Source organism: Tripterygium wilfordii, chromosome 9 (genome assembly GCF_013401445.1).
Source record: "Tripterygium wilfordii isolate XIE 37 chromosome 9, ASM1340144v1, whole genome shotgun sequence".
NCBI lineage: Eukaryota > Viridiplantae > Streptophyta > Magnoliopsida > Celastrales > Celastraceae > Tripterygium > Tripterygium wilfordii.
This window is the reverse complement of record NC_052240.1, coordinates 14,306,958-14,329,610: the sequence shown is the minus strand read 5'-3', so window position 1 is coordinate 14,329,610 and position 22,653 is coordinate 14,306,958. Positions and strand designations below refer to the sequence as shown.

The 22,653-nt window shown below is 38.0% G+C and overlaps 2 protein-coding genes, 2 long non-coding RNA genes, 1 other non-coding gene and 1 pseudogene across 12 annotated transcripts; 4 read left to right on the top strand and 2 right to left on the bottom strand.

The window, feature by feature from the left end:
- The first annotated feature begins 2,849 nt into the window (after positions 1–2,849).
- Positions 2,850–2,922, top strand: TRNAR-CCU. Its single transcript has one exon. It is a non-coding gene; the product is annotated as a tRNA-Arg (tRNA).
- A 281-nt stretch (positions 2,923–3,203) lies between these two features.
- On the top strand, positions 3,204–8,765 carry LOC120005617 (DEAD-box ATP-dependent RNA helicase 15-like). The gene is made up of 12 exons (XM_038855364.1): positions 3,204–3,386; positions 3,521–3,641; positions 3,991–4,091; positions 4,745–4,917; positions 5,041–5,272; positions 5,388–5,506; positions 6,105–6,161; positions 6,270–6,454; positions 7,218–7,362; positions 7,468–7,551; positions 7,646–7,709; positions 8,341–8,765. Exons 2-12 carry the CDS (start codon positions 3,526–3,528, stop codon positions 8,349–8,351), a joined length of 1,287 nt encoding a protein of 428 aa, XP_038711292.1. The 5' UTR covers positions 3,204–3,386; positions 3,521–3,525; the 3' UTR covers positions 8,352–8,765.
- Positions 8,766–9,041: 276 nt separating this feature from the next.
- LOC120006068 (salutaridinol 7-O-acetyltransferase-like) lies at positions 9,042–10,388 on the top strand. Its single transcript, XM_038855941.1, has one exon. The coding sequence runs from the start codon at positions 9,042–9,044 to the stop codon at positions 10,386–10,388; it is 1,347 nt and encodes a 448-aa protein (XP_038711869.1).
- A 978-nt stretch (positions 10,389–11,366) lies between these two features.
- On the top strand, positions 11,367–15,186 carry LOC120006570. Of its 5 annotated transcripts, XR_005470039.1 has the most exons (5): positions 11,367–11,692; positions 11,963–12,071; positions 12,365–12,415; positions 13,689–13,754; positions 14,933–15,186. It is a non-coding gene; the product is annotated as an uncharacterized LOC120006570 (long non-coding RNA). The 5 variants fall into 5 exon arrangements; XR_005470038.1 differs by lacking the exon at positions 14,933–15,186 and having other exon boundaries at positions 11,368–11,692; positions 13,689–13,955; XR_005470040.1 differs by lacking the exons at positions 13,689–13,754; positions 14,933–15,186 and adding an exon at positions 12,631–13,171 and having other exon boundaries at positions 11,368–11,692.
- Positions 15,187–18,646: 3,460 nt separating this feature from the next.
- On the bottom strand, positions 18,647–21,855 carry LOC120006348. Of its 4 annotated transcripts, none has more exons than XR_005469971.1 (4): positions 20,613–21,855; positions 19,879–19,947; positions 19,266–19,790; positions 18,647–19,177 (listed from the first exon to the last, which is right to left on the bottom strand). It is a non-coding gene; the product is annotated as an uncharacterized LOC120006348 (long non-coding RNA). The 4 variants fall into 4 exon arrangements; XR_005469973.1 differs by having other exon boundaries at positions 18,647–19,382; positions 19,686–19,790; positions 20,613–21,854; XR_005469972.1 differs by having other exon boundaries at positions 18,647–19,790; positions 20,613–20,725; positions 20,991–21,852.
- LOC120006765 lies at positions 19,014–19,149 on the bottom strand (annotated as a pseudogene).
- Positions 21,856–22,653: the final 798 nt, after the last annotated feature.

Genomic DNA, 22,653 nt, shown 5'->3' with positions numbered 1-22,653 from the left:
ATGCTTGACTTGAACATATCCTAAAATGCTAGAAAACATGCTTAAATGGTTATTTGGTTAATTGTTTAATATCTAAATTGTGCATATACACTTAAATGAAGGCTTATGCATATCTCTATGTGAATTTAAATGACTATATATTTTTTAGATAGTGCTGGAAATTAAGTTTTGAAAACAAACATACATGGACTAAGTTAGAGCATCAATTTTCCAATTATCATATCTTAACCAACTTAGGTCCAAATGACTTGAAACTTGAACCACATGCACATGAAAGTCTAATATATGTTCTAGGACTATAATCATGAGAAATTAAGTGCATCACATATATATTTGGTTATATGCTTAAATTCCGCCAAAAATAGGTTTTACCTAATTTTGTGCATATGTGTTCTTTGTGAACGTGGTGAACCAAATGAACTCCGATTTAAATGAAATTTCGTGTGCATCTTAATTTCATCACTATGAACATATTTGATTTAGTAAAGTTCAAGAGAAAAGGTCATTTACACTGAGTTTGCAAAATGACTTTGAATTTACACTTAGAATTTATCGGTTTCACTATTAGTGACCTAATTGCTTGGTTGAGTGACCAAACGATTTCCGATTATTATGAAATTTTACATGGACATTCTAATACATATAAAATGATTTATCATGCAGTAATATGAATTTTCTGGGTTGTTTTTCTAATGTAATTAACCTATGCGCTCCATATGAAGCTCTTTGAGCTTACATACAATTGAGGAGTTCTACCTCCTATTTTCTTGTAGGTTAATCATCATTGTGGTCTCATATGACTCAGAATTCAGTATGCTCAAGTGAATTGAAGTCCGGTTTTCGAGTATGAGCTTGGATCTCTAGAAAACCAAGAAAAACCTATGTTCATCAACCTTCCACTAAGGCATTTTGATTGATGATTGGAACTAGCCTTAGGGCTGTATAATATGGATATATTGGTGCTGCCAAATTCAGAGTTTGAAGTCAAGATTGGAAGGACATGTTTGGTCATGTGAAGGATCTCTTATCTTCATCAAACAAGATCTTGCACATGCTTCCTTTATTGAGGTCAATGATAAGATTTTTGTGAGAAGAAAATTGATGAAGCTAAAGGACAAATGCAATGGTTGAAATTTGTAAGAGATGAGAAAGTATATTTTGCAACTAGACAAGACTTAGATTATGAAGATATTCTTGAAGACTACAAGCTCCAACGGTACACTAATATATGGCCGAGATTGAATTGTTTTGAATTATGAATGGATCAGATTACAACAAGACTTGAAGGGTTAAGATGACCATTTAAAAGGTGAATCCAATGGTTGTGCATAAGACCATATTCTTGCTTGAAACTTTTGACTTAAAAGAAGATCTTACTTGATTTTTGGAGTCAAAGATGGCTGCAAGTTGCTACACATTTTGTAGGAAATCGTTGGAGATACCAAGGCCAAGATTTGGGGTAAATTTGATCAAATGATCAAAGATGACAAAATTGTTGAAGATACCAAGGCCAAGATTTGATGCAAGATTGATCAAATGGTCAAAGATGGCTGCAAGTGCACATGGCAACTCAAATCTTGCAAAGATAGACTTGGAAAAAGATGCAAGTGCAACGGCTATGTATTGCAAGGTTGAGATTTAATGATCTATTCATTCAATGGCCGAGATTTGCACATGTAATTGAAGGTCGAGATTTGAAGATAGAAAAAGATCCAATGGTGGAAATCACAAGAGCTTGGTAAATTATAAAGAGGGGTTCTTCCTCATTCCAACTTGGAGAAGCAAATTGAAAAATTATCCTTGAGAGAAACCTCTTGCTATCAAGTTCATCAATCATCAAGCCTTCTTGCTATTTGCTACAACAATCTTCTCCAATACAAGCCTCTACAATCAAGGACTTCTCACTACTCTTGCTTTTGCAAAAGGGAAGTTCCTATATCCTTTAGGCTTTGTTTACTTACAATCTAAACCTCTCTTGTTCTTAAAATCCTATCTTTGAGAGTGTTGCTGTAATCTTGAGAGTTCCATACCAAATACCTTTGAGGTAACCTGTGAGAACCTTGGCTGAAAATCCCATTGAGAAATTCCCTTTGTTAGGGGAAATTGTAAACATTGAAGTTTGAGGGAGTTCTTAGAAACCCTTGGTGTAAGGAGTTTTGTGGGTCTCTTAAAACCACACCTTAGTGGAGTTGGGAAAATCCTAGGTTGGTGAATCTAGGTAGTAGTAGGAGAAGGGTCTCCGAACTACTATAAATCGCTGTGTTGATTTTTTTTGTTTACTTGTTTATAGTTACTACTTGTTTCAAACTGCAGGATTTTCAAAACCCTAATCTGTCCGAGATTAGCAGACTGCCTTAAACTTTGAATTTTGATCTGAAATTTTGATATAGTGTTTATTAAGGTGTTGTGACATTGCATATAAAATTTCGTTGCATTTTGACATCATTTGATAGGTAAAATCTGAGTTGAAAAATCTGTGTGCAGTGTGTTGCTTGAAAATCTGTTTTGTGCAATTCTTGATTATTTGATATTTGGTCATTCACTATATTGTATCACATCTTGCATTGGATTGAATATTGATTAGGAAAATCATTAGAGTCCAAATTTGTGTGCTACTTGTTAATTGCCATTAATTTGTTTAAATTGAAAAAGGGATTCCAATTGAAATTTGGGGACACAATTCACCCCCCCTCTTATGTTAAGTACGATCCATCACTTTTGTCCCTTCGTCGAATCACTCTGTCCTTGGCGTGCAAGCATGAAGCAGTCTCTCTACTCTAGCCTTTTCTGTGGCTGTGAAAGAATCGACGAGCTGTTAAAACCCATATTTAGTTGGGTGGGGCATAGCAGCGCCTGTAGCTCAGTGGATAGAGCGTCTGTTTCCTAAGCAGAAAGTCGTAGGTTCGACCCCTACCTGGCGCGCGTGGATGTCGGATCCTATTTTGGAGAAAGTCGTAGGTTCGACCCCTACCTGGCGCGCGTGGATGTCGGATCCTATTTTGGGTAAACTAGGGTGTGACTAAAATTACCTTATTATTTTTTTAGTCTTTTACAAAGCCGGCCTAGTAGGCCCAAATATTCTTAGGCCCAGAAAAGAAGTATTGCGTGGCAGAATAGTAATTTGAAAAATAATGAGAAGGGTAGTTTGGGGATATAGAAACATTTCCCTTGTTCTTATAACTTATAAGTCCGTCCCCAGATAGCGAGACCCTATCCTATCACTCTCAGTCTCTCACAGGAATCTCAGTTTCTGTTCTAGGTCTTCAATCTCTCGACGATTTGTTACCGATTTACATAATTTAGGTCGCTAATCTATTTACTTTGCAGACTCTCTTAACCCTAACCCTAAAATCCCCAAAACCCTTCCAGTTACAGCAGCCTAACAGGTATTCATTCTTTCGCTCAAAACCCTAATTTATGCGTCGCTGGCCGTTTCGTTACTTTAAGCCCTAACTTTAGATTTTGTGTTAAAAATATGCTTCGATTTCGGATTATTCTAATTCTGAATCTTCGTTTGTAGAGAACATGGGAGAATCAAGGGAGAACGAAGCATACGAGGAGGAGCTTCTCGACTATGAAGAAGAGGAAGAGAAAGCCCCGGACTCGGTCGGTGCCAAAGCTAATGGCGAAGCTGCCAAAAAGTAAGTAACCAATTTATGGTTGATTCCGTGTTTTTTACTTTGAATGTGCTCAAAGTATCCCCTTATTATGATTTTATAACTGGAAAAATATGGGGAAGACTGATTTTAACCTTAGTGTGATCTCAGTTTGCTTTACCAGTACTGGCCTATATTGTTATGGTTCATTCTGGTATACCCAGTTGATTGGGTTGTTCGATCTAAGTTGTGAAGTAGGATTCAATTTGACTATTTTTTATATTATCGTGCCTTTTTTTTTTTCTTTTCCTTCCAATTCATGAATTACTACGCTTGTCCTTGTCCCCGCAAGTTCTGTATTAACTAATGGTTTTCTTGATTTTTTTATTTGCAGGGGCTATGTTGGAATACACAGTTCGGGATTCAGAGACTTCCTCCTGAAGCCAGAGCTCCTCCGAGCTATTGTGGATTCAGGATTTGAGCATCCTTCTGAAGGCAAACTACAAACTCTTTCTTTATACTGCTGTTAGTAAATAGCAATGATTTTACACCAAATCTTTTCTGTTTTCTAGATTATAATTTTCAATCACCAAGCCGTGTGTTTGAAATATTGTTAAGGAAATTTACAAAAAAAATCTGTATGTGTCTTGTCATCTATTTATTACCGCGGTCAGAAACATTGTCTGGTACTAAAGGTCTATTTTAGACTCTCCCAGACAAGGCGGGTTTTGTCCACAGATAATGTTACTGTGGTTTATAGCTATTTAAGAACATTAGCAGGTCTCTGACTCGGTTCTCTTCCCAATAATACCTTATATTTGTTTAGTTTCTTGTGGTTTTATATATCAGAATTCACGTTTTCGATTATTTGTTTGCTTGCATTTTATTCAAAAAAGCTGAGTTTCTGTGTTGTATGCCTTTTTTCTCCTTTGGTATTTATTCTTACTTTTAGACTATTTGGTAGTTTATGTTTTTCATTTCCTCATTTGAATCATGCTTTGCTACATTTTCAGGTAATTTAGAACTATATCATTCTTGATTTTGGAGCAGTATTATGGTTTGGTGAACCTTTCAATTAAAGGATCACGGAGGTTATATTTTACTTACCAAGGGTTCCTTCGCTGCAACTTCTTTGGTTCTTGCATCAGTGCAACATGAGTGTATTCCTCAAGCCATCCTGGGCATGGATGTCATCTGCCAAGCGAAATCGGGAATGGGAAAGACTGCTGTTTTCGTGCTTTCTGCCTTGCAGCAAATTGATTCGGGTGCAACTGGTGTTACTGCTCTTGTTTTATGCCACACAAGAGAGTTGGCTTATCAGGCATGCTCATACTCCCTATTTGTTTTGAAGGACCTGAAACATTAAAACTTTAATTAGAATTCTTGAAATCCTGGGTGTTTCCTTCCTCATTGTTCAATGTGGTTTTTGACCTTTTGTTTTCAGATTTGTCATGAGTTCGAGAGGTTTAGTACCTACTTGCCTGATATCAAAGTTGCTGTCTTTTATGGTGGTGTCAATATCAAGAGTCACAAAGATTTACTGAAGAATGAATGCCTCCAAATTGTTGTTGGGACACCCGGAAGGATTTTGGCATTGGCTAGAGACAAAGACCTTTCGTTGAAGGAAGTGAGGCATTTCATCCTTGACGAATGTGACAAGATGCTCGAATCACTTGGTAGGTTCTTGCTCTTGTTTCTTTGGAACATGTGGTACTCAGAGAAGTTCCGTTATTGTATGTGTTATCAAATGGTTTTTTTTGGTGCTCAGTAATATTTTGATGTGGCCTGCAGACATGAGAAGAGATGTACAGGAGATTTTCAAAATGACCCCTCATGACAAGCAAGTTATGATGTTTTCTGCTACGCTTAGCAAAGATATCCGTCCAGTTTGCAAGAAATTCATGCAAGATGTAATTTCCCATCGCCATTCTACTTGAATTTTGAAGTCCATATTTTTCATAATGCCAACTATCTTCCAGAGTTCCTTAGATCTTTTGGTTGTCGTGGTGCTGTTGCTCTAAGCCTTGTCATTGGCAGTCTACGTATGCAGCGGCCACATTCAGTTCCATTTGGGAAAATGCAGCCAGCCTGATTGTATAATTGGGTTTTAAAATTATTATATAAGGAATTCAAGTTGCCAGTCCTACATCTCCTACGTGGTCATCGTTTAGTTTTTATTTTTGTAGCTTCATGCCTTCATCTGAATCTGTGAGACTGGGAGTGTGGGGGTTAGTGTTGGTTAATTTTTGTAGCTTCATCTTCTTCTTTTTTTGTGTTTTGGGACGAGTTTCTTTGTGGGAAGCTGTTGTGTCTCAGTTCCTTGGTAGAGTCTGTGTTCAGGGACAGTGGGCTCTTGCTTGCTGTGAATATTATGTATACGGAAGTTGACAAATGCAAGGGATCAGAATCTCAAATCGGGGGATGTGCGTCACTATTCATTTCGCACTGGATTCCATTAGCTTGAAGAAAGCACCTAATATGTTTTACTGTGACATTTGTTCCTTTCAGCCAATGGAAATTTATGTTGATGACGAGGCCAAGTTAACCCTTCATGGTCTTGTACAGGTATATGTTTTTTTAATTGTTAAGCACCTTACAGGCATATGCTTTGCAGATGAACTTGTCTTAGTTTGTTTATTGATACCCTTCTTATTTTAATAATGAAAATGACAGCACTACATCAAACTGAGTGAGTTGGAGAAGAATCGCAAGTTGAATGACCTTCTTGACGCATTGGACTTTAATCAAGTTGTCATCTTTGTCAAGAGTGTGAACAGAGCGGCCGAGCTGAACAAGTTACTGGTGGAGTGTAATTTCCCTTCAATATGCATCCATTCAGGCATGTCGCAAGAAGAAAGGTTTGTTCTTAGTAGTTGATTTTTTGTATGCATTAAGGCATGTCCGCTCAATCAATAATAGTTTATATTTTCCCCTCAATATGCTTCCCTTTGGAAATCTTATTTTAGTGTATTGTTCTTACTTTTCATTGTTATTGGCCAAACCTGCGATATGACATTCACATGTCGCAGCAAATGGTTAAGTGCCTGTTGATGATTTATTTTCTATCTTATACATATGTTCTGAGGCTTGAGGAGCACCACATGTATGCCCTTAGGGTGGAATTCAAATCCCCATTGCCATTGAATGATCAATGAATATATGTGCTGATGTGATCATAACCTGAAGCTTCTTGAAAAGGCCCTGGCAAGGGACATTATTTATACGACCAAATTTCTTGCTATTTGTCTTTTTTTAAATGATTAGTTGCAGATTTGGTACGATGTTTTGGTATAAGTTTCAGGAAATTTGTCCATATTTTGGATGGTCTAGTTCGTAGTTCCTTATGTTCTTTGGGCTATCACCTTTTTGACCTTTCTGATGACAAAGGAGTGTGATGCATTTTGTTCTATATTTTCAGTGAGTACTCTAACATTCAACTATTATTGCTTCTATTTAATCAACTTTTGTATCTACTACTTGAGTTCCTGCCCATTAATAGTATATTAAAGTGAGATGCTGATTTAGGTTTATTTAATATGATGGTAGTAACTAAGTTCTGCAGTTTTTCAAAGTTATCCTTGTTGTAATTGATGATGGTAGCTTATTGTTATCTGTATGCAGATTGATGAGGTACAAGGGTTTCAAGGAGGGTCATAAAAGGATTCTTGTAGCTACTGATTTGGTTGGTAGAGGGATTGATATTGAACGTGTCAACATCGTCATCAACTATGACATGCCGGATTCTGCTGATACTTACCTGCATAGGGTTAGTTCACTTAAACACCAGTTCTTTGAGTGGAAATGTTTGATTTCTTGTTATTTTATTCTGAAATGTCTGGCTGATTTTGCTCCATGTTTGGATTACTGACAGGTTGGTAGAGCTGGTAGGTTTGGCACAAAGGGTCTGGCAATAACGTTTGTCTCCTCAGCTTCAGACTCTGATGTTCTTAATCAAGTTGATAATTTTTTATTTAATTGATTCAATATTTCATTCGTATTGGTTTATGTGTTTTTAAAGTTCTGATATAGTTGGCTACTTGATTGTATAGGTTCAAGAGAGGTTTGAGGTAGATATAAAGGAGCTTCCTGAGCAAATTGATACCTCTTCATACAGTAAGTAATCAATCTCTGCGTGCCAATATAGCTCTCTGTTTTCTGCATCATTTGTGTCTTTGGGTGTGAATAAGTATGCGTACAACTCTCCTTTGTTTGCGAGCTGTTGCGTTATGAAATGTGTGGGCCTTTTAGATTGCTCAGTTGACGAAATATTTTGCTGGCGGCTTTCTTCTCTTTCGGTTCAATTGTGTTTAGCTTGATGGAAAATTTGACACCTAGATATCATTTCGGATCACAGATGATTGAGGGTGCAGGCGTTGCCTTTTGAAGATCTTTTGCTGTGATTAAAGGGTTTGGATTTTCTTAAGCATGCATAATACCGTTGACTAGTTGACTTGACAAAAGTTTGATTTAATAGACTCATGAAATTGTGGGTTTTGATATATGAACCCATGAATAACAGCTCATATCATGAAGTGTTAAGGTCTAGAAGAATGTTAGTAGTCAGATTGTAAGGTCTCTGCATTGATCTGTGTATTGCACGTTATGGCTGTTTTGATCTCTAGAATTGCCATGGAGCACCTTTGCATGCCCAAGAATGCCGGTGCAACCAGAGGGCTAGGTACTCAAGTTATAAGCTGTCTGAATGTACTAATTCTCATTGTTTTGGCAATATTGTCTTATGTAGTGCCGTCATAGTGGAGTTTTTGGTGGAAGAAGTTGCGGGTCTGGCCCGCACATGGATGCAGAATAGCAGAGATGTGGTTGGTGCGGCCTCTTCTACTTGTTTCTCAAACTAATGTTGAATGCTTTAGATTGACGGCTGGATGGGAGAAGTAGATGCTTATTTTGTGTTTTACTTTGCAATCTCATATTATTATAGTTTATTTAGACAACTTTGTTGTAGAATCGCTTATCATTTCTCTGTAAGCAAACTTGGACTAGATTTCAATTGGCTTGTATTCGTAATGGATATGGGCTTTTATTGTTAGGGAAAAAAAGAACTCCATCTTCGTAATGGATACCAGACATGGCTGTGGAATATGAGCTTTATTGCTAGGGGAAAAAAAGAACGTGAATCATTGAATGGAAGGTGAGTGCTTATTTTTGGTAGGCTGCGGGATTTGCTGTTACACGTGTTATTTAATTTTTGCATTTCAACAAACACCAACAGAGCAACCCATGTGCCGCCTACCATTCATGATTTCATGTGAGACCAGCCTGGCTACCTCACATTTTTTAACCGACCAGTCTACGTCATATTTTTTAATGTAGAAGATAAGATACAATTGCTTATTTGAACCCTGAATTGGGTGAGGAATTGATCTTCAAGCATTGTTTCTTATAAAAAAAAAACGGAGACCTGGCTCAACAGCTGAAACAAAATTAATGGAGGTGGAGATAATATCCAGAGAGTTTATCAAACCATCGTCTCCAACACCCAGTCACCTCAGAACTTATAAGATATCTCTCCTTGACCAATTTGCTCCTCACTTATATTTTGCCCACCTTGTCTTCTATCCCGCAAATGAAATCTCCGTCTCTGAGACATCAGAAGTGTTGAAACAATCTCTATCAAAGACCCTCGCTCTTTACTACCCTCTCGCTGGAAAGGCAAATGACAGTCTCTCCATTGATTGTGATGATAAGGGTGCTTGCTATATCAATGCTAGAGTTAATGGCAAGTTACGCGATTATCTCAAGCAACCAACTCTCCCAACACTCGCCAAAGTTCTTCCTCAAGAGGCCTGCAAAGAGGTTCCACCAGGAGCTCGTGTTGCTGTGATACAGGAAAATCTGTTTTCTTGCGGCTGTATCGCCATAGCCTTTGTTTTTCCGCACTCTTTTATGGACGGAGCAGCTCTAAGTGGAGTCATGAGGACTTGGGCCAGTTTTGCTCGAGACCCAAATGATGGAGCTCTGTTCCCAGATTTTACTGCATCTTCCATCTTTCGACAAAATACTACTTCAGTCCCACAAAATAGTACTTCTTTGACACCTGCCATAGTTGGAAAGGGCGAGTTTGTTGTAAAGAGGTTTGTGTTTGATGGATCAGTCATAAACAGTCTTAAGGATAAAGCAATTGGCTCCGGCGTGCAGAACCCAACAAGGGTAGAGGTTGTTTCGGGCCTCCTCCTTAAGTGCCTCAAGTCTGCATTGATGGTAAAATCAGGAAACCCAAAATCAATATATGTAACAAATACTGTGAACATGCGAGGAAAGGCTGTGCCGCCATTTTCCAAATCTAGCGTGGGAAATTTTCTCTGGCTGACATCCATATTATCCCAAGGTGAGGACACAGAGTTGTGTACTTTTGTGCGGCAGATGAGGGAAGCGATATCGGCCATCAATGGCGACCTTGTGAAGAGGCTTGAAGGTGATGGAGGGTTGAAGATACTTAGTGAGTTTATGAAAGAGTTTGGTGAATCATGTTCTAATGCTTTGTCTAAGGGAGCAGAGGTATTAGGGACAAATAGCTGGTGCAATGCAGGGTTTTATGAGGCTGATTTTGGGTGGGGAAAGCCTTTGTGGATTCCAATAATAATTGATTTGGCCAAACCGCCACCCTTGTTCTTCATGTACCTCACGGATACCAGACATGGTAATGGAATAGAGGCGTGGGTGGTATTGGAAGAAGAGGTGATGACTCTGGTAGAGCATCACAAGGAACTCCTGTCTTTCGCCTCGGTAGATCCAAGTCCTCTAGAAATTGGTTTATTAAAGTCAAATCTGTGATCAATGTAATGTATGTTGTGTTGTTTTTCTTCTTCGTGTTAATGGTAAGGCATTGTCCATCCAAATCCAAGCAAAGTAAGTTTTGTAAATCCCATCCCACTCACACTGAAATATTTGACAGAAGTAATTTAAAAAGAAATCAATAATTCATTGATCAAGAATATGTCAAGATTATAGAGATACTTCTTGCGGAGTCCCCAGATCCATTTCCTTCACTAGAAGATTCTATTACAAGATCTAGGTTCTCTTACAACACACTTACCTAAACAAAGATTAAGAACTTGCATATTATAAGAAGATTAAACTGCCCTTGCACTAAAAGACCAAACAGGAAATAACGAATACACTTCAAAACTTAACTTCAAACAAATATTAATGCAATTCATTTGACACTCTCCCTGAATTGCATCTTAGGTATCATCCCCAATTGGCTCCCTAGAAAACATAATTTATCTTTGGTGTAAAAATATCTGCAAGCTGTTCTTCAGAACTCCAATTTGATTTCTCCTTCATCAATACCATCTCTTACAAACTGGTACCTTATGGTAATGTGCTCAGTCAAGTCACACAGAATTTGAGTTGGTCCCTCTTGACAGGCTGCTATGTCCTCCCTTGAGAGGCTGCCTTTGAAGTAGCCACATACTCTGCCTCTACTGAGATAGAACAACACTCTTTTGCTTCTTAGCGGCCCAATTGCATACTCCATATCGTAATTTGACCAGAATAATGACATATTTGAGTCAGTTTTGCACTTGCGGAATCATAACTGGAAAAGAAACGAGGCGTGATAGAGACAGAAGAGAGTCGCGGAGAGACTGAGAGAGGCGCGGGGAAAAAAAGACAAAAGGGTTATTAAAAGGATTTTAATTTAATGATTAATGGGCTAAGCCTCTTCATAAATGGGCTAAGCCTCCCAGAGGCTACAAAGCACCGCTAGAGACGTCAATTACAATTACAGTGACACTACTTTCTTTCTATAAACCCGGATTTGCTGTGCGCGTCCTTCTCACGCCTCCTCGCCCTCTTCCAATCGAACGATCCTTCTTCCCCTAACCTTAGAAGACAGCAACGCTTTCGGTTCTGGAGGAATTAAGCCACCTTGGAACTCTCGTTACATACTTTAGCACGCCGAGGCAAGGAAAGTGTCATCCGCGGGACCGCCTTCAACATCCAATTCTGAAATATCGTCAGATTTTGGCATTCGGATGCATCCAGGGCACGGAGCGTTGCCGATCCGAGCGATTACCAGATTCACCGTTTGAAGACTCCCAAGGGCTTCGTTTCGTTGACGATGCCATTGAAAGGTAAAATGCAAATGAGAAACATAAATAGTTCAAACACGTCTGTATCTTAAATCTTTGTTAGATTCCTTGAAACTGAAGATCTGCAGCATTCATTGTTTTTTCACAACTGAACCTAACACAATAGCTTAATCAGAAATCTTCTAATTAATTTCCTATTAGCTTGACTGAGTTTCCTTTTAGACGGAACTCAGTTTCAGGTTCTCATAGATATTTTTCTTATGTTTTCAAATTGTTTTCTGCTTGTAAAATTTTGCATTCGGATGCATCCAGGGCGCGCAATTTTCAGTCTCCCGCGAGAGCGTTGTTGATCGGGGCGATTACCAGAGTTACTGTATGAAGACTGCCAAGGGCTTCGTTTGGTCGACGAGGCCATTGAAAGGTAAATGCAATTGAGAAACATAAATAGTTCAAATGAATCTGTATCTTAAATCTTTATTAGCTTCCTTGAAACTGAAGATCTGCAGTATTGGTTGTTTTTTCGAAACTGAACAGAACACAACATGCTTATAATAGCTTAATCAGAAATCTTCTCGTGAATTTCTTGTTAACTTGACTGAATTTCCTGTTAGTTAGATGGAACTCAGTTTCTAATAGATGTTTTTCTTTTGTTTTCAAATTGTTCTGCTTAAATGTAAAATTGGATTAGGTATGATGAAATGGTTAATTACATAGGTGGAATACCTTCTTCTGCTGAAATTGTTCGAGCCAAGGATTAAATTTCAGGTACTGTAGGCTCTTCCTTCACGATTATATTTTGGTGGTTCTGTTTGTAGTTCAATTTTTTCTTCCATTATACATTTATTTAAATTTCCCTTTTAGATGACTTTGCTTTTTATTTTTTATGTCGTCTCGACTCTCATCAGTGCTTCTGTCTATGTGACATCTACATGCATTCCAATGTATCTAAATGTCATATTTGATGTCCTATCATTTGGCAGAAAATGTCTGTGAGGGGTTGATGGGCTGTGATTTCTTTGTGTGGATAATTAGATTGATCTGAGGCTGAAAGAATTTCATTGAATCAAGGCTATATTCTCCTGTCACTTAATTATTTTTTAAGCCAGTTATTGCATAATTAGTAAGAGAGTCCAACAAGTCAATATCCTTGAACCAGAATTTCTTTATGATTATTAATCTGTTACACTTGTTCTTCATGAAAATGAAAAACCAAATGAATAATGTGATCAACATTTGGCTTACCACTAGACAATTAACATATGGGACTGAACATCCACTGTGATTGAGATAGTACAAGGTACCATGAGCTAATTTGTATTAGTTGTACTTAGTTTGCAGCTCAAAGAAAAATTGTATGAGAATATGTTCTTACAATGTTGAATTCCAATTCATTTTCTCCCCTAAACCTTGTGGTTTTTCTTGTTTTTTCTATTGGGAATTTCTTATAAGACTTCATTGTGTGAAGTTTCAATATATATATATTTTTCGAATTCAATGTATTTCATCAATTTGATGTCTTAAGTTGTTTCCACTTTCTAGCTTTTAGAGTTTTGCCTTTTTAATTTTTTGCTCATCTGTGTACTAATTAATGGATTCTCATTAAGTATTACCCGAAATCATTTTGGCATGTTTTATTGATATCGTACGATATGATGAAAAAAGCGGAGTAAGATAGTAATTTCCGTACTAACAAAGCTAACAGGGTTGGGCCACTTTCTACACATTAACTTTGAAAATATTGTAATTTATTTCCTGGTATTTCTCTTTTTATTATTGACTTTGTTTGGCCTTAGGATGATTGCACTCTTGCCATCTTTCAGAAAATTTCCTCTCACCTTTTGTGCTTTTAGTGAAACTTCATTGAGTAAATCAATTAAATAAGGACATATTTCGCCTTAGTGGGGAGTAAGTATATACTCATGCTAATTCTAATTTAGATTTTATATATTGATTGCATACACAATCAATATTATGCTGTTCCATTTGTATGTAGCTTTTGCCTAATGTATATAGTTTGTGTGCCTTGCATTTTGGTCAGGTTTGCAAGTAGTTTATCAATATACTTTTGTTCTTCAATATCTCAGACTCCCATATTAGAAGTGTGGTGAGTTGATCTCCTTGTTCTTGCTGCTGCATCTTTTTCATTTCTATACATCTGGTTAGATTTTTAGTTTAATTTCACAAGTAAGGGGAAGCTTTTATATACCTATTTAAGTTTTCCATCCATCCATATTGATTGGTTCGCAATTAATGCAAACTTTCCTAATATGTTGGTTTCATTAATTTTACTGCTGCTTTCTAGCTACCTAGCTAGTTGATTTTTTTTCTTTCTAGTTCCTTCACATATTTTACTTGATCATGTGCAAGGTTGAATAGGCATATTGTCATACGTTGTGTCCTCCCTTTTTCATTTTTTCTTTGAAATGAAGAGAACTTAAACTATCAGTTCCAGGATTTTTCACTCATCAATTTTGGGTTCATTCTGGTCATTTAGATAGATTAACTTAGTGATCTTTTTACAGTTGTTCCTCATCATTCTGAATTCTAAACCCGAAATGTCTGAAATTTCCAGTCACAAGTATTTTTTTCCCCTTCATTTTAATTGCTTCCTCCTCTTGCCCTTTTTTACTCATCTCACTCGTCATATATTCTGCCTTTGTCCTACTTTCTTTAATTCTTTGTATTCTAAATCGTCTCAAATGTTTTCAATTGAAACCAGCTCCTGATTGTAATTTGCAAACGTTAAACACTGATTTGTCTTTGTTTTAATAGATCTTGTTAGCATTTGTAATCACCACCTATGTTCCAGCGTTTTTTGGTCAGGCAACATAATCTTAGCTTTAGATCAAGTGAATGCTAGAGAGCAACATACTCTTAAGAGTCGATCATACTAGCCCCTTTTAAGTCCATGCATTGTATGAGCAAAGGACTCTCATGCCAACTCAAGTCTCCTGGCGTTCTATAATTCTTTGCTTGATATTACATACCAAAGATGCAATTTGTAACCAACTTAATGCCAATGGCCAGTTGATTCATCCTCAAAAGTAGATATACTTTTATGGATTGTGTTACGTCAGTTATGATTTTTCTGGAGGACTCTGTGTGAGGCTGGCATGTGATAAAGGGAAGTTAATATTTAGTATTTATGAACTCGTTTAACAATTTCCCTCATTACCTTGCAAACGTTAACGGTAGCAAAGAATCATTGCCCATCCATTCATTGATTGTCGGGAGTTTTTGGATGGTTCATTTGTTTGCATGACTCGTGCTTCTTGTTCATAGGTGAGGCTGGTTACAAGTTTCTCATTTTCTTTTAATTGGATGAGCATTTTTAGTACTGCAATCGAATACATGCATCTACCTAACTACCTTGCAAACATTAACGGTAACAAAGATTGTTTTGAGAGTTTTTGGATGGTTCATTTATTTGAATGACTCGTGCTTGTTATTTTTGATTTATTTTGTTCAATGATACATAGGTGAGGCTTGTTACAAGCTTTTCATTTTCTTTTAATTGGATGAGCATTTATAAAGAAGTATTTGAATGGCCTTTGGTAGAACTTGACCAATAGCGTAATGTTATCATACTCGACCAATGCCAAAGAGATGGGCCTTTAAAAGATTTCAAAAATGTTTTTGAATGAACCTCAGATTAACTTAATTTGGGCTTTCATTAGGCATTAATAAATTGAAACTAAACAATTTGTTAACGGCCAAGGTATGTAAATGTCCAACTTAAATAGAACGCAGCAGGATTAATCGGTCCAAGTTAAATGGGCCTACTTCCGGCCTAAGTTACAATGGGCCCAAGTTACAATCGCCCAAAGTCAGTGGGCCTAAACTTGGTCCAAGATCAATGGCCCCCTTGAGCCTTGGATAGATGGACCTCCAATTGGGCCCAAGTTATATGGGCCGACTGACTTCCTGCCCAAATTAATAGGCGTGCACTTGGCCCAAATTCGGTGGGCCTAGAATTGGCCCAAAATGAATGAACCTACTTTAAACCCACGATGAATGTGCCTGCTGCCGGCCGACTAACAGGCCTTCATTGGACCGAAGTTAAGTGGCCTGCCAGCACTCAGCAGCGCACGATAAATGGGCCTTTCTGTGACCCAAATTTAGTCGGCCTAGAATTGTCACGAGATGAATAGGCTTACATTAAGCCCAGAATGAATGGGCCTGCAGATTAATGGGCTTCCATTGGGACCAAGATAAGCGACCCCTCCTTTAGCCCAAGTTAAATGGGCCTCCTTCCGGCCCAAGTTAAATGTGCCCCCCCTTGGCCCAGATTCAGTGGGACTACAATAGTACAGTTGCCACAAGATTAACGGGCCTGCGTTGGCACAGCTTAATGAGTCTACCATGGACCCAGAACAAATGGGCTTGCAGTAAGTAAGCCTACCTTTGGCCCAAGTTAAATGGTCTGATGGAACGCTCACCCAATTTAAATGGGCGAGTTCGGCCCAATGAATGAGGCTGCACTTTGTGTAAACTTTAATCACCCCTAAATTTATTAAAAACACCCCAATATCGGTTGATCACCCATTATAAAAATTAGTTAACAGGGCGTCTTTAATAAACTTAAGAAAGTTTACCTATACTTTGACCGCAATTAAGTGAGCCTGCACTTGGGCCCAGGATCAAAGAATCTGCTTTGGCCCAACAGTTAAATGAGCCAACCTTCAGCCCAGATAAATGGGCCTTACTTGGCTCAGGATCAATAGGACAGCCTTCTCCCAGATTAAATGGGCCTGCCCTTGCCCAAGTTAAGTGAGCCTGACCTAGGCCCAAGTGCGCCTGCAGTTGGGCTCAGAATAAATGGGCCTGCACCTCTCCAATTTAAATGCCCAGACTAAACGGGCCTACCTTCGGCCCAGAACAAATGGGCCTGACATTTAATAGACCACATTGTAGCTATGGCAGGCACCGATGAAACATCACAAGAAAAAGTATAGAAAACCCAAAATAAGTACCAGAGACAAGATTGCCAAGCAAGATCGAAGGAAAACAAAAGGCATCTCATTTGTTCGACGGGCATCTACGGATCGAAATAAGAGCCAGTGAGGAAAAAAAAAAATGACACTACATACCCAAGATGTGACCCCCGGGCCCCAAATCTATATTGAGTCTTTTGAGGTCTTTTTTGAGCCTTCAGCATTTTCCAAAGCAGTAATGCAGTAATGAGAAGAAGAAAAAAAAAAGCGAACATACTCATACTTTTCTTCTTTTCTCGAAGACGCTGAGTAATCTCACTTTTCTCTATTAAAGGATTCCATGCGGCAATGGTCCATATCCACCAAGTATGACTTCCAGGCACCCCAAGAATCCAAAAATATTTAACAGTAACCCTTCTGTTACCACCAGAATGTTTCAAAGGAAAATAACACAGCGCACGATTTTTAAACATAAATGCGGCTTAAGAAATGGATAATCATGCATCATTATGTAAGAAACACCAATCACAATCATCATAGCCTTATCTCAAACAATATGTTAGGTGGGATATACAAATACATACGAAAAATTTGCGAGGGTCCATGCCACAGTTATCCTTTGCCATGAGTTCAAACTTCTTATCAAGAACTACTGTAACCACTAATCCCACAGAGACAACACCCTTTATAATCAGTTAATATTTCCATTCGAGTCTTTTAATTAATATTTCCATTCGAGTCTTTTTAAGTCTCTCCCATCTCCTTTTAGTATATCCTACTAGCAGTTCTTCAACCCTACGCACTAACGCATTAATATCTCTGCTATCGTAAAGGTCAAACGATCTTAGTAGATTAAGTTTTATTGAAAAAAGAAATTGAAAAAATTCATCAAAACAATTATAAATGGCTAAAAGAAAGATAAATATAAACAGTCCACACATCAAACTTAAAACCTCACACAATTGCTGGCTCCCAATAATATTTATGGAACTCCGAAACACAGGCTAGCAAATTAAGAAAACGTGGACCCAACACGAGATCACATTGGATTATTTCTCACCAAACACCCCATTCTTATGACCACAACACAGAGCATATTGTTTAGTCAACAGGGGCATCAACTAGCATATATTTTGGGTTCAGGCCCACCGCTATGATTCAAGAGATGTCCACCTCTAAAACATAAGTCAGAGACACATAATAAGAGTCTAAGACCCCCTTAGTTAAAGAATAGTTGCAAGGATCATGCAGATGAGAATTTATGGGGTCCAAATCATCTCCAAAAGTGTCAATGTAAGCACAAGGGGTAGTCAAGGCACCAAAACCCCCTATCACCCAAGTCGCTAGGCAATTGCATTATCAGGCACCAAATTAAAGATAAAATAGAAAATTTAAATTAAAAGAATGCATTATTCAACAAAATAAATCAAAAATAAAATCAAGTAAAAAGAAGATTGAAGAGAAAATATTAAATTAAAAGTATGCATTATCCAACAAATAAATCAAAAATAAAATACATTTAAAAAGAATATAGAAAAGAAAATTTAAATTAAAAGTATGCATTATCCAACCAAAAAAATATAAAAAAAATCACTCAAAAAAGAATAAATCGAAGCACCTGAAGTAAACTTCTGTCATCATAAATCGATGCACCTGAAGCAAACTTCCATCACCCAAGGTGATAGGCAATTTGCCCTATCAGGCACAAAATTAAAGATAGAAACGAACAACTTCCGTACACACGACACCTGCAGTGGGCTACTGCAGAATCGGGGACAGGCAGCAGGATGTATGTCGACCTTACCCCCACATAGAATTAAACATGTGACATCTAGGTTACACCACTGCAAACTCTACCACTAGGCCACATGTCCACATGTTCGCTTGTATTATCCAACAAAATAAATAAAAAATGTAACCACTTATTGGAAGAACAAATCCAATTGTCCAAGGTAAACTTCTGTCATTATAGAGCAATTATTAGCACAAGGGGTACTTAAGACACCAAGACCCTCTATCACCCAAGGCGCTACGCAATCGCCCTATCAGAGTATCAGGCAAATTAAAAAAAGAACAGAAAATTTTAAATTAAAAAATGTATACATTATCCAACACAATAAATCACTAATGAAATCAGTCATAAAATAATTTGAAGCATCCAAAGTGGATTTCCTTCTTCCTCCTGTGCCCTTTTCTCTCCCTACAAAATGGTCCTATAATTCCCCTTTTTTCCCAGGAGAACTGCAAAAGCTACCATTAGGATTTCGCACAAACGTCCTTTTATAAGAGAATTTTTGGTCGTTTTCTCCTTTAGCCAGTTCTTGAAATAGGCCAGGCTCAAAATTACAGCCTTAAAGCGCACTAGACCAGCACAGGTTGTGTTTTGAAGTTCTAAAAGGCCAAAAATTCCTCTGGAAAAAATACCAATGGAAAAAATTGGTTAAAAGATCTGCCAGACCAAATAGCCTTGGCGTGTATACATGTATGCATATCAACAAAAAAGGGTTGAAGCCAAATCTCATCCCTATCAAGGAGCTGCTAACCATCTCTCTTCTCTATGAACAAACTCTTCTTTTTCATGACATGGCCTAACCTGTAATATCATTTGTTTAAGCTCCAGAGAGCAAACAGAGACATATACACTGGGCGCGTGCAATGGCACCTCACATCAAGGTACTTACCTAGGTGAAGGCACCTTGCCAGGAATTAAGATGTTTGAATAGATACATGCGTTTTTGTTGCCTATCTGTTTTTCCTTTGGGTTCGCAATCGCTGATGAAAGGCGCACACTATCCTGCCTAAAATAAAAAAGTATTTCCACTGGATAAATCCATAAAATAACCAATAATAGCAAACCAGTTTACTATATTTTCATATCGTGACATTGTTGTATAACTTGTATACCTGAACACCGAACACTAACTCACCAAAATGGCTCAAAGTATACCGAATTTAGGAATCCTCGATAGCTCAACTCTTTTCGACACACATTCGAAGACATTTGATCAGGGTATAAACCTTTTCTTAACATCAGATTGAGATCATATCATTTTGAACAGAACAAAAAGGCATCATCATCAAAAGGAAACGATGATACTCACCTTAGCAATGGATGTAAATCATTCCAGCATAGGAAAGAGGTATTCGTCTTTACAATTGATTGTGGCATCAGCATTTGAAGGTACATCGGCTACGAACCATCAAGTCTGTAAACAATAGAAAGTTGTTGCCACCAGAAATGCTGAATGGAATAAAGAGATAAGTTAGGAAGGGGTGGTGCCTAAAGTTCTATACCTGATTTCTGCTTCAACAACATCCACTAGAGTTCCGATAGGGGTGATATAAAATTATGAGATTACACCCCTGGAGGAAAGAATTTACATGAGTGGAAGGATGTTAAGGATAACAAACATAGAACAACATAGGAACTTAACTATGTAGTTAACGAACATATATCTCATGATATAACTGAAGCCAGCAAAAGAATTCAAATGCACACTGCACAGATAAAATAATTTCTAAGCATGGTGCCAACTCATCAACAACAACTTCCTATGAGCAAATTGCTCAAATGCCTAAAAACTAGACTGCCAAGCAGTTAATCTTCAATTTTTCAATGCCTGATAATCTTTTCTTTCGAAATTCTCAGATGTTCAAGCATAAAACAAACACAGCGAGCTAATACGCCACTACATTAACTTGCCACAACTCAATCATCACAAGACACATGCGTCTCTGTATTATAACTGTCAGAATTATACACATGCGTCTCTGTATTATAACCGCCATTAGAGTGTTGTTTTCTTTTCCAAAATCCAAACAATAATTTGCAAGTTCAAAAGTACAATGCAGTTTCATTACAATGAATACATATTTGATTCAGCCACGATTGGCCGGAAAAACCAGTAATATACACAGAATTCCAAAACTATTGAACTGCAACAAAATAAAAAGCAAAGAAAAAACATTAAAAAAAAAAAGACAGCAGAAGAAGCACAGATCATCTGCAAGTAGAGAGGAACCCTTACCTGAAACTCGGGCGAAGATACAAGGCCTGACTGTCAACCCGGAAATCCTACTAGAACAAGAGAAATACAGGGCGTGCATAGCCTCTCTTTCCCAGGTGACGGATAGTAAACAACTGCATAGTGTTCATGAAATGAGGTGGAGTGATGAGAGAAACGGAATGGTGGAGAGCGCGTACAATAAGTCATGAACAGAGAGTGTATCCATTAAAGTAGTAACAGAGTATAAATTGTAGGTTTTAACAAGAGATTACAGTAGGAAGAAAGAATAACCTAAAAAAAATCGACCTATAGAGAAAACTAGACAGATAAAATAGGAATACAAGAAGAATTGACCTACAGAGAAAACGAGAGAAAATACGAATATAAGAAGAAGCATACACACTAGAAAGAATCCGGCGATCGAAGACGTAATGAGTAACCACCGCCTGATACTCCGAGGCGGCAGCGGCTGCAAGGCCCGGATAAGATCCTACTTGAACGAGAGATTTGCGGAGTCATTCTTTAGCACATCGCCTGTCACAGACGGCGCGAATAGAGATCAACCTCATCGTGTTCTACATGGAGGGAGATAGAGAGATGGGAGAATCGGAAAGACAGAGCGCATGCAAGAGAGAGGCAAGAGTGTGTACATGAGAGTCCGAAGTTCAAATTCGAGGCAGAGATTTGGCTACAAAGAAAAAACCTAAAAATAATTGAACAATAGAAAACCTAAAATTAAACAGAGAAAAAAGAGAGGAATATAAGACTGAAGAAGACGAAGCATACGCAACAGAAATAATCCGCGATCGAAGACGTGAAGAGGAAGCACGGTGTGATAGGTAACAAGGCCAGGATGATTGTCGACTCGGATTCCCTGCTTGAACCGGATAGTTACGAAATTATATATTCTCTCGCACATCGCGTCTCGTTGGCGGCGAAGAGAGATTACAACCGCATCCTGTTCTTCAAAGAGGGAGATGGGAGTGATGAGAGAATGGGAAGGAAAGAGCGAGTGCAAGAGACGGCATGAACAGAGAGTGTGTCCATGAGCACAGTAACGGAGTTCAAATTCTAAGTTTAAACAAGATATTAGGGTTGTCTTAGAGCGAGCGTGAAAGAGAGAGAACGTGGAGGAGAAAAACGAAGAAACCCTAGTCCCTAGAGGAGCCAGGTGAACGGCGACTGCTTAATACTTACGCAGTACGTATTCGTATGTTTTCGAGAGTGCGCGGGTGGCGTTAGTTGTGTCTGGGGGGAAATCCGATTATTTATGGGCTTAAAATCCATGAGCCTATGAATTCTGTTCCAAACTAATATTGGGCTTCAACGAAGCTGAACTGAAAGCAGTAAAGAAAACTATGCAAGTAACCATTTCCTCTGACACTCTGGCAGGTAAGGAAATCATACTGGAAACGGATTCACTTAATGTCTTCAAATGGGTTGAACAACAAAGTGTAACTCCTTGGAGGCTTACTCAACCGTCCAATTCCATTGGGGTATGCAAATCAAGGCTAAGGTTATTCTCAGTGCAGCACATTCTAAGGGGAAGCAATGGGATTGCCGACTTGCTTGCAAAGGAAGGCACAAGTCGAACAATTGATTTTCTGCTATGGTTTTGATTGTCATTTCACCCATTATGTTCTGTAGCTATTTTGATCTTTTGCATCTTTTGATTTCCTTTGTATCTCTGGTCATTTACCCTTGATGCCTGGCTGTACTTCTGTTTCTCCTTTCGTTAATATATTCTCTGCTCCTTATAAAAAAAAAAAAACTAATATTGGGCTTCAATTAGTTATGCTAATGTTAAACAACATTGGATTGGATCCATAACTTGGAAAGAATCATGTAAAGCTTGAACGTTTGACTGTAGAGTATGATAAACTATTGGAATGGAGGAAGACAAAAATTTCAAGACCAAAAAGTCAATTTGCATATGCATAATGCCCTTATGGCCTTATTACTTATTGAATGAATTTGTGGGTGCTATCATGGGCCAAAGAAATGGAAGAAAAAATACGACAAATCATGAATATAGACGTGGATGGTCCAACCAAATATTCAT